At 26.4% G+C, this 16,370-nt stretch overlaps 1 protein-coding gene across 1 annotated transcript; it reads right to left on the bottom strand.

Annotated features, from left to right (window-relative positions):
* Nucleotides 1-10,083: 10,083 nt before the first annotated feature.
* LOC114166544 (pyruvate decarboxylase 2-like) lies at nucleotides 10,084-14,535 on the bottom strand. Its single transcript, XM_028051292.1, has 6 exons — nucleotides 13,907-14,535; nucleotides 12,258-12,421; nucleotides 11,278-11,928; nucleotides 11,069-11,186; nucleotides 10,673-10,861; nucleotides 10,084-10,532 (listed from the first exon to the last, which is right to left on the bottom strand). The coding sequence occupies exons 1-6, from the start codon at nucleotides 14,426-14,428 to the stop codon at nucleotides 10,362-10,364; spliced, it is 1,815 nt and encodes a 604-aa protein (XP_027907093.1). The 5' UTR covers nucleotides 14,429-14,535; the 3' UTR covers nucleotides 10,084-10,361.
* Nucleotides 14,536-16,370: the final 1,835 nt, after the last annotated feature.

Consider the following 16,370-nt stretch of genomic DNA (forward strand, 5'->3'; position numbering starts at 1 on the left):
TTTATGTTATTCTTATTGTTATTATTATTATTAGTATTATTAACAATATTAACATATAATTGTAAGACACGAGAAATTTAAATAACTAAATAAATAATTAATTAATAAATGCGGGCAATGGGAGTCTTTATGGCATTAAATATTGATTAATGTGATGTGGAAAAGTACTAGTTTAAATGGTTGAGATACTTTGATTGTGTGAAAGGACTTGGGTTCAAGTCCTATGTATGCCAATTATGTGTTATTTTTTTTATTATTAATTTTTAATAATAATATGCATGATCATGTTGAGTGATAACATGATTATAGAATTAGGTGAATTATGACAAAATATAAATTGCTTGAGTGGTTAGGCATTGATTTAATGATGAGCATGGTATGGGTTCAAACCTTGGTGAACTCATATTTAACTTTCTTTTAATTAAAAAATTAGTTGTGGCCTGAATATGAAAGGGTAGAGAAAACCCTAACAGAAGGGGCTGAAAATAATGGGCTTTGAATTAAGGCAATTTCATTTTTTTTTGCATAAAGCCAATTTCGTTTTTTTTTTTTGCATAAAAGGCAAATTCAGGTGAGAAGAGGGGTTTTTGGCATCTGTTATTGTGGCATAGGCAGAGGGATACGAAAATTTAGAGTGAATTGTGAGGATTGGGAGCTGATTTAGGAAATAATCAAAGAGAGGGCATTGGTGCTCAAGGGAAGACGCGTAATTCAAATTCTAAGCAAAGGAAAGTCCCAGGTAAGGGAAGCTGATTAGTTTAATCTCTTCCTTTGAAAGAAGATTTTAAGTTTTGTTTGATTGAATTATTGTTTACAATAAAAAAAAATGTGATGCATTTGTTTTGTATTTTAGAAATTTTGACTGTAATGGTGATATAGTATCATCAAATTTTTGTTTGAATGTTAAGTATGTGATTGTGAATTTTAGTGATACGAAATCTAATATAGCATGAATGAATTGAGGTTTTCTTGATTTGTGGGTGAATGATGCAAAGGAAAGGTTAGGGTTTATGTTTTTCTTTTACAGTGGCGTGACTTGGGGTTGCACTCTAAAGCTTTCATTTTTTTTAGTTATATGAAAAAGTAGATAAATGTGGTGTTATGATATGCTATAATATTTTAGGAGGATATTTTACGACATTCATCATATAGTAATTTATATAATATTAAAAAAAAGGGAAACAAATTATCTACTTTTGGTGTAGAGCATCGATTACACTAAATAGTTTTTTTTAATATAAATATATATTTAAAGAAGGTTAGAAGTGGGACTGACTTTCTTTCTTTTCTTTTTTTTTTGTTGTATTTGATATTATATATGACTTGTAACTTGTGGGTATTAAGTTTTGGTAGTGACTAAACTTTTGGTATGCTGCAGTTAAGGTTTTAGAATAATTAGTAATTTTCTTTGCTAGTGTTTTCTTATAGAAATTATGATATGGTATAATTAGTAATTTTTAATATATTATATAAGAGGGGAATGGAATAGTTATAGAAAGTGGTTTATAAATGAGATTCCAGAGGTGATTTTACTAATTTAGGTTGGTATTTAATTAATTGGCTTTAGTTGCATTCGACTTCTAGGGTGCGTGTTTAGAGTTCTTCTTCTAAACACAACATATTTATTATTATTATTATTATTATTATTATTATTATTTATTATTATTATTTATATTATTATTATTATTATTATTATTATTATTATTCTATTTTACTACTATTATTGTTATTATTATTCTTCTTCTTATTATTTCTATTATTATTATTATCATTATTTTTATTATTACTTTTATTATTATCCTTAATATTATTATTATTAATTTATTTTACCATTATTATTATTATTTTCATTATTATTATTACTATTATCATTATAATTATTATTATTCTTCTTATTATTATTATTAATTTTATTTTATTTTAATATTATTATTATTTTATTATTAATATTATTTTTATCATTATTATTATTATTATTATTTTATTATCTTTTATTATTATTATTATTATTATTGTTATTTATATTATAATTATTTTTATTTTTTATTTTTAGATTTATTATTATTTTTATTTTATTTTACTAGTATTATTTTTATTTTTTATTATTACTATTATTATTATTATTATTATTATTATTATTATTATTTTATTTTATTATCATTATTAACTTTATCATTGTTTTATTTTATTTATGGTTTTATTATCATTATTATTGTTTCATTATTAATGTTTTATTTAATTATTATTATTATTATTTTATTTTATTTTATTAGTATTGTTGTTTTATTATTATTGTTTATTTTATTTTTTTATTATTTTCATTATTTTATTTTTATTTTTATTGTTTCATTTTATTATTATTATCATTATCGTTATTATTGTTGTTGTTATTTTTATTTTTATCCTTATTACTATCTTATTGCCCGTGCGATATTTTGGGGCAATGATTATGTGTTCTTCTTGGTTTATATATTGTTTGGTTGTCCATGATTGTGTGTTGGGTATAACACTTTTGTTTTGATGGTTTTATATGAATTTAGAAAGGGATAGATGTGTGTTTATAATTGAATGATGCATATGAGTTGTGATGTTGTAAATTTAAGTATATGAAGTATATGAATGCGTATTTTGGGTTCTGGATGTTTGAGAATTGAATTATTTGATACTAGGAACTTAATTAGAGTACCTAAAACCAGTAGTGTCACATTACTGGTGTAACCCCTGACGGTGAAGAGTGAAGTGCTAAGCAATAACCAAAAATAGGGAAGCTTTGTGTGTCGTGATGCCTGACGGTGTTGTGGAACCGTCAAGCGGTCTGCACTTCCATTTTGCCTGGTGGCGCTTTGGCAGCGCCAGGTGATAGTGCAGGAGCAATGGTCCATTGTAGATGAATTTGCATGGATGAGTTTGTGGGCTTGGTTAGGGATATGCTGGATTAGTTACGAGCGAGGAGGTTCGTAACAAAGATTTGAGATGCGTGATTGATGCGGGCGGGGAGGTCCGTATCTATTGTACTCTTGTGTGGGGATACGAGCGGGGAGGTTCGTATGTTCCGTGCTCACACTTGAGGCTACTATGAGCGGGGAGGTTCATAGTAGGTGTTCACGCATGTTGGACTACGAGCGGGGAGGTTTGTAGAGTTGGACCACGAGCGGGCAGGTTCGTGGAAGCATTGAAATCCCTAAGACCAGCTTGAGCATGTATCTTGTATAGGGCAGTGTGTTTTTCTTAATTTTGTTTTGATGTGTTGCGATATGGACTTGGACCAGGAGGTGCTTGACTATGTCATGAGCGGGTAAGTTCATGGCTAGTGGTGAACACGTGATAATATGAGTGGGGAGGTTCATATTATGATGCTCTTGTGTGAGGATACGAGCGGGGAGGTTCGTATGTTCCGTGCTCACACTTGAGGGCTGCTACGAGCGGGGAGGTTCGTAACTGTTGGATCACGTGTGTTGGACTACGGGCGGGGAGATCCATAGAGTTGGACTACGAGCGGGGAGGTTCGTAGAGGTAGGACCACGAGCGGGCAGGTTGGTGGAAGCATATATATCCTGGGTCCATGGTCATGAAATTGTGGATTGGAAACCTTAGGGCAATAAGGTTTCTTGGTTAAGCATTGGCTGAAATAAATTAATTTGGGGGTGAAATTCTATGTATTAAATTATATGTTTATATTGTTACATGAGCTCACCCTTTCTGTGTGTGTTTGGCGATGATCGTGTAATTCGTTATACGGGAGCAGACATTGTTTCACGTGGAGTTGGTGACACTTAAAGCCGGAGAGGGGTTAGCTTGGGAAGTTTTATAGACTACATTTGACTATTTTGTAAACATTTAGTTGATCATTTTTGAACTATGTAAACATGGAGTTTACTTTATGGCTTTGAATTTTGATACATTTTAGTAAAGTTTTAATTTTCTCGCGGTTTGGGAAAGAACTTTGAATAATAATGACATATTTGATATTATTTTACTTTATTTTATTTAAATTAGTAATTTCCGGTCGGGATGTTACAAAAATATTATAATATTATGATTATATATGATTGTTATTATTATTAAATTTATTACTAATATTAGTAGTTTAGTAGAGTATTACTTATAATATCAATATATAATATATTAGTCTTTTTATATATTATGAAAAAAAAAACACTAGAAAAAATTATTATTACTAATAATATTATTATTATTATTAGTTTTAATGATATTGTTATTAGTTTTATTATTTGGATTGTAGTATTTAGATACACATTTTGCTTTTATATACTACGACATTATATTTTAATTACTTGCATTTTTATTTGCTTTGTTGTTGGTTTGTCTTTACATCTGAGTAAATAGTTGAATCCAAAAAAGTAGTTACTAGAATTAGTAAAATAATCAAACTAAAATGTAGTTATTTTATTATAAATAATCATTTAAATTTCAAAAATAATAATTAGTATTAGTATTAATTTTAATATTAATATAATAATTATTATTATTATTTGTATTTTTATTTTAAATAATATTAGTGTTATTATTATATTAATATCAATTTTAATGTTATTATTTGAATTGTAGTATTTAGATACACATTTTACTTTTATCTACTACGGATTGTATATTAATTACTTGTATTTTTATTTGTTTTGTTATTGATTTATCTTTACATCCGAGTAATTAGCTGAATTAAAAAAAGTAGTTACTAAAATTACTAAAATAATAGAACTAAAGAGTAATTTTTTATTATCAATAACCATTTAAATGTAAAAAATAATAATTAAGAGAGTATAATTGTAAAAACAAAATAGGAGACCATGTATCTCTATATATGTAGTTGTATATTATTATCATTATTATTATTATTATTATTATTATTATTATTATTATTATTTTATCGATTCAAGATATTATTATTATAGTTACACACCCATTTTATTTATATTTACTAAATGATCATGTTCCAATTACTTGCACTTTTTTGTTTCTTTTGTTGTTGATTTATCATTACATCGGGGTATTTAATTCAAAAAAATAGTTACTACTATTATTATTTATTATTATTATTATGAGTAAAGAAGGAATTAGAAAAAATATTAACTATAATATACGAAAATTAATACTTAAATTAGTAGTGAAATTATTAGTATTACCATTAGTATTATTATTATTATATTTTGTTATTATAAAAATTATTAACATTATTAGTAATAGTAAAATTATTTCTGTTATTATTATTATTATTATTATTATTATTTTTTGTATTATTAACAATATTAACATATAATATATTAATATTATGATTATATATGATTGTTGTTATTATTAAATTTATTGATAATATTAGTAGTAGTAAAAATATTAGTAGAGTATTACTTATAATATCAATATATAATATATTAATCTTTTTATATATTATGAAAAAAAAACTAGAAAAAATTATTATTACTAATAATAATATTATTATTATTATTAGTTTTAATGATATTATTAGTAGTTTTATTATTTGGATTGTAGTATTTAGATACACATTTTGCTTTTTTATACTACGAGATTATATTTTAATTACTTACATTTTTATTTGCTTTGTTGTTGGTTTGTCTTTACATCTGAGTAAATAGTTGAATCCAAAAAAGTAGTTACTAAAATTAGTAAAATAATCAAACTAAAATGTAGTTGTTTATTATAAATAATCATTTAAATTTCAAAAATAATAATTAGTATTAGTATTAATATTAATATAATAATTATTATTATTTGTATTTTTATTTTAAATAATATTAGTGTTATTATTATTATATTAATATCATCTTAGTGTTATTATTTGAATTGAAGTATTTAGATACACATTTTATTTTTATCTACTAAGGATTGTATATTAATTACTTGCATTTTTATTTGTTTTGTTATTGATTTATCTTTACATCTGAGTAATTAGCTGAATTAAAAAAAGTAGTTACTAAAATTAGTAAAATAATATAACTAAAGAGTAATTTTTTTATTATCAATAATCATTTAAATGTAAAAAATAATAATTAAGAAAATATAATTGTAAAAACAAAATAGGAGACCATGTATCTTTATATATGTAGTTGTGTATTATTATTATTATTATTATTATTATTATTATTATTATTATTAATACATGATATTTTTATTATAGTTAGACACCCATTTTATCTATATTTACTACATGATCATGTTCCAATTACTTGCACTTTTTTGTTTCTTTTGTTGTTGATTTATCATTACATCGAAGTAATTAATTCAAAAAAAATAGTTACTACTATTATTATATATTATTATTATTATTATGAGTAAAGAAGTAATTAGAAAAAATATTAACTATAATATACGAAAATTAATACTTAAATTAGTAGTGAAATTATTAGTATTACTATTAGTATTCTTACTATTATATTTTGTTATTATAAAAATTATTAACATTATTAGTAATAGTAAAATTATTGTTGTTATTATTATATTTATTATTATTATTAGTATTATTAACAATAATTATATATGATTGTTGTTGTTATTATTAAATTTTTTGATAATATTAGTAGTAGTAAAAATATTAGTATAATATTACTTATAATATCAATATATAATATATTAATCTTTTTTTATATTATGAAAAAAAAACTAGAAAAATTTATTATAACTAAGAATATTATTATTATTAGTTTTGATGATATTATTATTAATAAAATTATTATTATTATTACTATTATTATTATTATTTACGGTTATTAGTACTATACTTATCATAAATAATATTAGTATTATTACTATTATTTCAATTTTGACACCAGATTATACTTTAATTACTTACATTTTTATTATTTGGATTTTAGTCTTTAGATACACATTTTATTTTTATATACTACGAGATTATCTTTTAATTACTTGCATTTTTATTTGCTTCTGTTGTTGGTTTGTCTTTATATTTGAGTAAGATAATGATACTTTAACCCACTTTTTTTGACCCACTTTTAACCCACCACTCTCATCACCCTTAGATCATCACATCACATCACTACAAAAAATTAAAATAGATGATCTAAGGGTGATGAGAGTGATGCGTTAAAAGTGGGTCAAAAGATATCGGTTAAAATATCATTTTTCTTGTGAGTAAGGATTAGTTGAATCCAAAAGAGTAGTTACTAAAATTAGTAAAATAATAAAACTAAAATGTAGTTTTTTTTATTATAAATAATCATTTAAATTTAAAAAATAATAATTAGTATTAGTATTAATATTAATATAATAATAATAATAATAATAATTATTATTATTATTATTTGTATTTTTTTTTAAATAATATTAGTGTTATTATTATCATATTAATATAAATCTTAATGTTATTATTTGAATTGTAGTATTTAGATACACATTTTACTTTTATCTATTACGAATTATATATTAATTACTTGCATTTTTATTTGTTTTGTTGTTGATTTATATTTAGATCGAGTAATTAGTTGAATTAAAAAAGTAGTTACTAAAATTAGTAAAATAATAGAACTAAAGACTAATTTTTTTATTATCAATAATAATTTAAATTTAAAAAATAATAATTAAGAGAATATAATTGTAAAAACAAAATAGGAGACCATGTATCTCTATATATGTTGTTGTGTATTATTATTATTATTTTTATTTTTATTTTTATCAATACATAATATTATTATTATTATAGTTAGATGTCCATTTTATTGATATTTACTACATGATCATGTTCCAATTACTTGCACTTTTTTATTTCTTTTGTTGTTGATTTATCATTACATCGGAGTAATTAATTCAAAAAAATAGTTACTACTATTATATTATTATTATTATTATTATTATTATTATTATTATTATTATTATTATTATTATAAGTAAAGAAGTAATTAAAAAAATTATTAAATATAATATACGAAAATTAATACTTAAATTAGTAGTGAAATTATTAGTATTACTATTAGTATTATTACTATTATATTTTGTTATTGTGAAAATTATTAACATTATTAGTAATAGTAAAATTATTACTATATTATTATTTTTATTATTATTATTATTATTAGTATTATTAACAATATTAATATTATGATTATATATGATTGTTGTTATTATTAAATTTATTGATAATATTAGTAGTAGTAAAAATATTAGTATAGTATTACTTTTAAGTATTTATTTAATCAAAATTGATAGTATTTATTTTTATTTTATTTAAATATTTCTATTACAATGACCATAAACTATAAATATTATTGTTAAATTTATAAAACTATAATATCATATTTTTATTAGATAATTTTATATTATATTTAATTAAAAAAAGGTACGTATAGGTTACTTTTAAAAAATGTATATTTTTTATTTCTTTTCTCTTAAAAATTTTTATTTAAAAATTAATTACACATTTTCTACAAATAATAAATATAATATCAATTATATTATTTAAAAAAACAAAAACTAAAAAAAAATGCACAGTTAGAAACTAGTTTTTTTGGAAAAGAATTAAAAATTTAAAAAAATTTTAAAAATCACAAAATGACACGTATTACTGTTCACAATTCATTAACTATTCTAACAATGTTAGCGAAAATAATCAAATTAAATAAAATTGACGAATATTAGAACCAAATTGAACATATATAAAATAGCCAAATTGAAAAAACTAAACAAAATACTAAGACCAAATCATTATTTAAATTTTTTTATTTCAATAAAAACACGTGACAATTGCCAAAAACTAAATACAAATTGAATTATTTTAATTATTCATGAATACAAACAAAATTAACGTAATTAAATTTTTTTACACTAAGATTATAATTTTTTTATTTGGGTTAAATATGTTTTTGGTCCTTTAACTTTTAGTGAATTTTGGAATTAGTCAATTTCAAAATTTTGGACCAATTTAGTCATTCATCTTTCGAAATACGTGGATTTTGTTCTTTTAATCAAATTTTGTTAAGTTTATTTGACATTTCAAACATGTTTTATAATAGTATTTGACTTAACATTAGCAAAAATGTGTCAAACAGTATAAACAACTCAAATACAATCCTGATATGCGTATAAAATATCAAATAAATCTAACAAAATTTGATTAAAATGACTAAATTCACGTATTTCGAAAGATGAATGACTAAATTGGTTCAAAGTTTCAAGATTGACTAATTTTAAAATTCACTGACAAAAACATATTTAACCCTTTTTATTTTTATTTTACTAAAATTTATTGCCCTAAAACGACTAATTAGACTCTATACAATAAAAGTTAATATTATTGTAGCAAACAAATTAGTTGATATACTGCTTAAGCCACGTTTTATATTCCCCAGTTTTCGCCAACAGACAACCGAAATCAAGTCAGGTGGCTACGGAACATTCCTCATTCATTCACTCCTAAATAGTATGATCCTCACTATGGAAATCTATCTTTACCTACGACCTATTACAAACAAACTTACGTTTGTTTCTTACTTTATTTTATTGTTTTGGTAGGTCTAAGATGTGAAACACCTGTTATTGTCTACAAAAAGGAGGCTGACCCTTTGACTCATATCTATTCAATTTTATTTCAGCAAACATATATCAAATTTTAAAATCCCATTTGACCAACATCTTGCAATAAAATATGCCTCTTTATCCAAAGTGGTTGATGTGATTGTAATTCTAAGGAATATAGCACTATAACTAGAATAAAATAAATAAAGAGGATTTTAATGAACAATTTTCATGTTAATTTATCATTTGAAACATAGAATTTTTAAATTTCAATCTAGTTTGAATTAAATAAATTTTGTATCAAAATTAAATAAATTAAAAAAGATAAAAATTTAATAAAAACTAGATTTACGTATATAAGTAATTTGTCCAGTTATTTTTTCTATCAGCAATATGTAAGAAAAATGATAGGTTGACATCCACATTTGACAATTTTTTTTACCACCTTCATAAATTACAAGTTAATTTATTTTGGATTACAAGTTAATTTTAGGATGGTAAAAAAAGTAAAGGTGATATAAAGTAATAAAATTTTCAGAGTGTATCGGAATAATAACCAATTCAGCAGCTTGTAAAGGTGAGATAAAGTAATAAATTTTTCGAACTCAATTAATCTCCATAAAAAGGTGCACTTAAACACCAAACTAATACAGAAGCATCAATTTATAAAAAAAAAAAAAATGTGAAAGATTAATTTTTGTCCCCGAAGAACAAATTTCCATAAAATGCACCACGCTTAAACATTAAATGCAAAAGCACAGGCAAAGGAAAATTTCTCTCGTACATAAGCATAATCTCAACTTAGATAAAGCGAAACTCCAATATTGATTCCATCAACTTTGTAATGGCTCATGGTAGGAAATTCACTGAGGATTAGGTGGACGACTATTTGCAGCACAGACCCTAGAGCCCCACTCAAGCAATTCTTTGCTGGTATCATCCTTATGAACAATCACCTCAACGAAGCATAAGCAATCTTTCTTCTCTCCTGTTGCTGTCTGAATTGCTCCAACAAGTTCCTCCTCACAATTGACCTGAAACAAGGCATTCATGAATTAAGAACACTTGTAACAATGAACTTTTCACTTTTCAGAAGAATGCATCAGAATGTGTAAGAAGAATAAGAATGAAGTTAACAAAGTTGTTGAATGTATAAGAATGCATTCATAATCACCTTAGTGGTCCAGCATTTCCCGTCACCATTGTGGATTGCATCAACCAAGGCAGTGTAGTTCCAGTTCTTAATCACATTGTATGGCCCATCATGAATTTCAACTTCAATGGTGTATCCACCATTGTTTATCAGGAAGATGATGGGATTCTGCTCATTTCGTATCATTGTGGAGATATCCTGAACTGTCACCTGCAAACAAGTTAAATAAACTGCATTATAATCGGCTCAAGAATTGTTGAGTATAAGGAAAAAAAATTTAGACTTCTCATAGCACACCATGAGGGACTAACTAATCCTTTCTGATCAGTGAAAATTGTAAATTTGTTGGAGTGTGATTAAGAGGAAACAATTTCCTTTTGATTGAAGTACATGCTTAGATAGTTATGAAAGGCAAACCTGAAAGCTTCCATCACCAATGCAAGAAATCACACGCTTTGGACGAACAGCCTGAGCATAACCAAGAGTTGCACCAACAGACCATCCGATTGAACCATATTGCATTTGGAACTCGTACCTGTCAACAAACCTTCTCTTCAAAACTGAAAACAAACGCTAGAATGAAAAATAAAATGGCAAACACCAATCACACCGAACGTGCTACTCACCCACATCCTTTAGGCAACTTGAGCTTTTGGCAGTTAAACCAGGAGTCCCCTGTCTCAGCAATCACAGCAGTATCACCAGACAGCATTTGTTGAACATGCTTAAACAGAATATTAACCCTCAAAGGCTCTCCTGGTTCAGCCTTCAGAGGCTTTCCATCAGGGACAAATATCCTGGCATAGTTTTCGTATGCAGTGTTGTTATGCTGAAGACGCTTTCCAAGTTCTGTGAGGAAGTCCTTCATGAGGATACACCCAAATGCAGGTCCATTTGAGATCACAACCCGGTCAGGCTGCACAATGATGGCCTTTTCCTTCTTGAGAAGGAGAGAGTACCCTACGGAGCTGTAGTCATTGAAAATGGGGCCAGCAAACAAGTATGCATCTGCAGATTCCACAATCTCAGCACAGAAAGCAGTGCTCACAGCTCCCCAGAATGTGCCAAGGAAGTGAGGGTGGTACTCAGGTACTAGTCCTTTGGCTGATGGCATCACAGCAAATGGATACCCACTTGCATCAGCAAGCTCAACAAAAGCATCACATGCCTTAGCCACCCTCAGTTTTGGACCACCCACCATTACAGGCTTCACTGCCTTGTTTAGGAACGCTGCTGCTGCCTCCACTGCTGCCTCCAACCCTAGCTTGTTACTCAATCTGTAAAAGTAAAACACACATGAATAAAGAAAACCATTGAGAAAGAAACAATGCATACACATCTATTATCACCATTTCCCCTTTCTAAAAGGACTTTCAACAAACATTAGTCCTTCAAGAATAAGAACAACCTCATGCTATCAATCAAAACCTTAAATCTAACAACTTTCCGTAATTTTAGTTCATAAAAAGTATGTTAACATCACTACTGAATGAAATTTCAAATGTTGAACTAACGTGACTGATAAATTTCCCTTTAAAAGAATCAGTGTCTCACATTTATGCAAACCAATTTGGGTATTAAATCAAAAGAATGTGCAAAATCAAACCTGGGTGAAAGAGAAAATGGAACAGGTTCACGACTGAAAGTGGGGTGAGGAATGCCAGGCAAGTTACAGCTTATGCTTATGTAGACGGGCTTGCTTTCTTTCAAACAGGTTGAGATTGCAGTATCAATCATTTCATGAGCATCGTCTATGTTATTCACCACAGCCTATCAAACCATGCACTAAAATCATTTAGCACAATCACAGATTCACAACCATAAAGAAAGTTAAGAAAACTTCATTTACTCTACTTCGGTTCATGTATATTAAAAGAATATTTTATTTTAAAATGTAAAATAAACTGATATATAAAATAAACTGATAAAAAAATTAAAATATTAATACTTTATTATGTTAGAAAAATGTACAAGATAAAAAGAGGTATATGTTTATAACTTTTCGGAAGATAATTGCTCAAGTCATGTTGCATACAGCCATATTAATTACTATTGACCTTGCACACTTAAATTTGAGGTAATTGTAGCTGAAAAATTATACTTTGACGTTGTTTATTGAAATAAACATTCACTTCACAATGTTATCTTAATACTATAATATTATATATGAATAATTCAATTTAGAAAATAATTATTTTTATTACTTATAATAAAAAATAACTTAATATAATTCATTGCAAATTACTTTTTATTATGAGTGGTAAAAGTATCAATGGTGATTTTTTAGTTTCACAAATATTCATGTGCATTCTCTCTTTATTAAGATCTACTCAAAATCACTTTATCCTCTCAGATTGCACCCTCCGTGAGTGACAGAAAAATACATAAATAGGAAAGAAGTCTGTTATAAATAATCAACAATTAAAAGTTAAATACAATATGTTTAATCACACACTAACATACAATGGAGTAGTATAAGTTTCTTCCTTTTTAGAATAAGTAAAATATTTCTTTAAATCATATTTATGATGATGTCGGATTGGTTAGTGGGAAATTAAGAAAATGAATGTTCTCTTTAATTAAATGCTAAAGAGGTTATTATGATTATTGCATCTGTCACGACGGATCTAAATAATTTTATTGAAATACCCCAGCTTTTCTAATAAATCAATCGTATTTATGTAAAAAATATACAAAAACAATGTAATTTAAATCAAGAGTCACTAGACCAGAATAAACAAAAATATTGTCTGATAAATTTCGAGCTATATTTGAAAAAGCAGCCACCTTTATTACGACGGTGTGAGTATAATAAAATTCAGACTTTTATGCAAAAGTTCAAGGTCATAATAATTAAACAAACTATTTTATTAAAAGAACGTTTCTTTTTTTCACAATAATTAATACATTAAATAATGAAACATTATGATGATTATTAATCACAAACAAAATTATGTCTACATACCAAATTATATATTGTGATACACTAAAAAGGCGATGGTGTGAAACATTATATAATAAATAAAAGAAATACTTATATTATAATTCAAAATAATATTTTATTTATATTTATTTAATTTTTTAATTTAAATTTTAATATATATTATTATATTATTAGAAGAAAAAAAATTATGAAATGGCTGTATTTGTTCATAGATGTAGAATTATTATTTGTTTTAATTAAAAACCATGGATTAATGTAATGAAATAACATGCTAAAAGAATAAAGAAACAAAATGAGGCTGAGATTTTTACCTGGCAGCAGGTAACAGTTTGGAAGCACCGGAGTTCCTGGCTGAAATCCGGCAACCCAATGGTGTGATGCAAGATCCTGTTCGTGCCGAAGTCGTTAGTGTTGGGTCCACCCACGATGCAAATCACCGGAAGGTTCTCACTGTACGCGCCGGCGATTGCGTTGATCACACTCAGCCCGCCCACAGTGAACGTCACAACGCACGCGCCAACGCCGCGGCACCGTGCGTAACCATCAGCGGCGTACCCGGCATTGAGTTCGTTGCAACATCCGACGTTGGTGAGTTTGGGCTCCGCGATGAGGTGGTCGAGGAGGGTGAGGTTAAAGTCACCGGGGACGGTGAAAACGTCTGTGACGCCAACCTGCACAAGGCGGCGCGCGAGGTGGCGGCCGAGGGTGGCCTCGTTGGAGGTGAGGGCAGTGGCGGGGACGGAGTTCTTGACGGATGAAGAGGTGCCGTTGGGGACATTGCCGACATCGTTGTTGGTGGGTTTACTGGAATCGAGAGATCCGATGTTGTCCATGGTTTGTTTGAGTTTGATGAGGTTAAGGTTGTGTGTGTTGATGGTGATGGTAATGATGTGAGAGAGAAAGAAAAGGGTTGTGGGAATTTATAAGGATGTGTGTGTGTGGGGTGTAATAGTGAGAGGAAGAGAAGATGGTGGGTTGCATTACAAGGGGCGGTTTTCGGGTTTTGCATGTTGGAAGGAAGAGCCATTTGGAATGGCTCTATTACTGCGTTCCTATTTTTGCTTTGCACCATGTGATGTGTGTCTCAGTGATTCCAAATTCAAATTCCGACACATAATTACAGGACTGTTTTGCTCCTCATTGGGTGACTTTTCTTTTTTCTTTTTCTCTTTTTTTTTTTATGTGAAATTTTTGTTTAATTAATGAAAAACCTGGTAAAAATACTTATGAATTGAGAAAAAAAGTTTCTTTAATTAAAAAGTTATGGCTTTGAGTGTTCATATATTAGTAGAGTTAATAAATTTATAAATTTTATAAAAGTAGAAATACATGCATGTTTATTATTTTTTATTGTAGTATTTTTATTGTAAGCTTAATCAATTTGTCTCCTCACTGAAATTAAATCACAATTAAATGTTAGTGTTTGAATGATTGTGTTTTCTAATAAAGGGAAGTTACACTTTAACTACTTGTCATAATATCTATTATGATCAACAGTTTAATATAAAAAATTGTATCAATATAAATTTTAGTGTAATATTGTTTAACTTATTATATCTAATAAAATATAATTAATAAACACTCATATGTTGTAAAAAAAATATGAATAATGGAGTGCATTATTCAACATTAAACAATCAAAGGTAGTCCACTAAACAAATGGGGTAATTTTATTTTAAATTATACGTTTTAAAAAAAATTGAGGTTTGACGACAAACTATTTTATGTTGCCACAACTTCATATCGAGTAAGTCATGTTACTAAATTCATTGTAATTTGAGACGAATTTATTTATTATCTTTTTGAGCCAGAAGTAAAGTTGAGACATTTTGGTATAACTTCATTTGTCTTGTGAAATATGTTGAAGTCATTAAATGTTGTGACAATGTTATTATGAAAAAATTCTTAAATAATGATCGATTTTTGTGATTAAAAATATGTTTAGAGACTAATTTTTTAATTAAAGATTAATTTTTTTTTGTAATTAATGTTAATTATTAATTTAAAGATTAATTTATAATAAAAATTATTTTAGTACTAAAATTAATTATTATTTAAAAATTTTATTGTAGTATGTATTTATAAAATGTGCGAATTCGTATGATGTTTGCAGCACTTTAACTTTTTCAAAAAAGTTGTCTAAAATATGCAGTCCTTCGTTTCAGTCATAATAAAATCGTTACAATAATGTAAGAATTTTTCGTTGTGAAGTTGAGCCAACATGCCACCACCAACCTCAAGTTTTTTTAAAACTTGCACAATTTTAATAATTTTGGAATCAAATTACCCCATTCTAATAAATAAGCCAGAAAAAATCAACACAATATAATCCATTACTACATTTTCATTTACTTTTACTTTATTTTTTATTACTTTCATATCAGAAAATTGATATATTTTTGTTTTTGTTTTGTTATTGTTTTGAAAAGTTGTGTTGAGTAAGTAATCGATGGCTTTTCTTCAATGGCGAACCTAACTTTGACAATGGTACCGTGTTTCATATGGATCCTCTGAATGTGATTCCCGATTGTTTAATTTGAATCGAAAAGTTGGGAAACAGAAATTAGTACATTTCATTTTATTTAAGTTGTTTTTTTTTATTAATGTGTTACGAGAAAAAAACATAATATAATTAATTTATTAAGTATATATAATTTTTCCTTAAATATTTAAATAATTCTATATATGAATATTTAAATCAAAAGAAAGTATTTCAAAATATCTATGTACAATATAAATTCGATTATGAGAATAGCATCTTTTATTCATCCCTTC

This window comes from Vigna unguiculata, chromosome 10 (assembly GCF_004118075.2).
Source record: "Vigna unguiculata cultivar IT97K-499-35 chromosome 10, ASM411807v1, whole genome shotgun sequence".
NCBI lineage: Eukaryota > Viridiplantae > Streptophyta > Magnoliopsida > Fabales > Fabaceae > Vigna > Vigna unguiculata.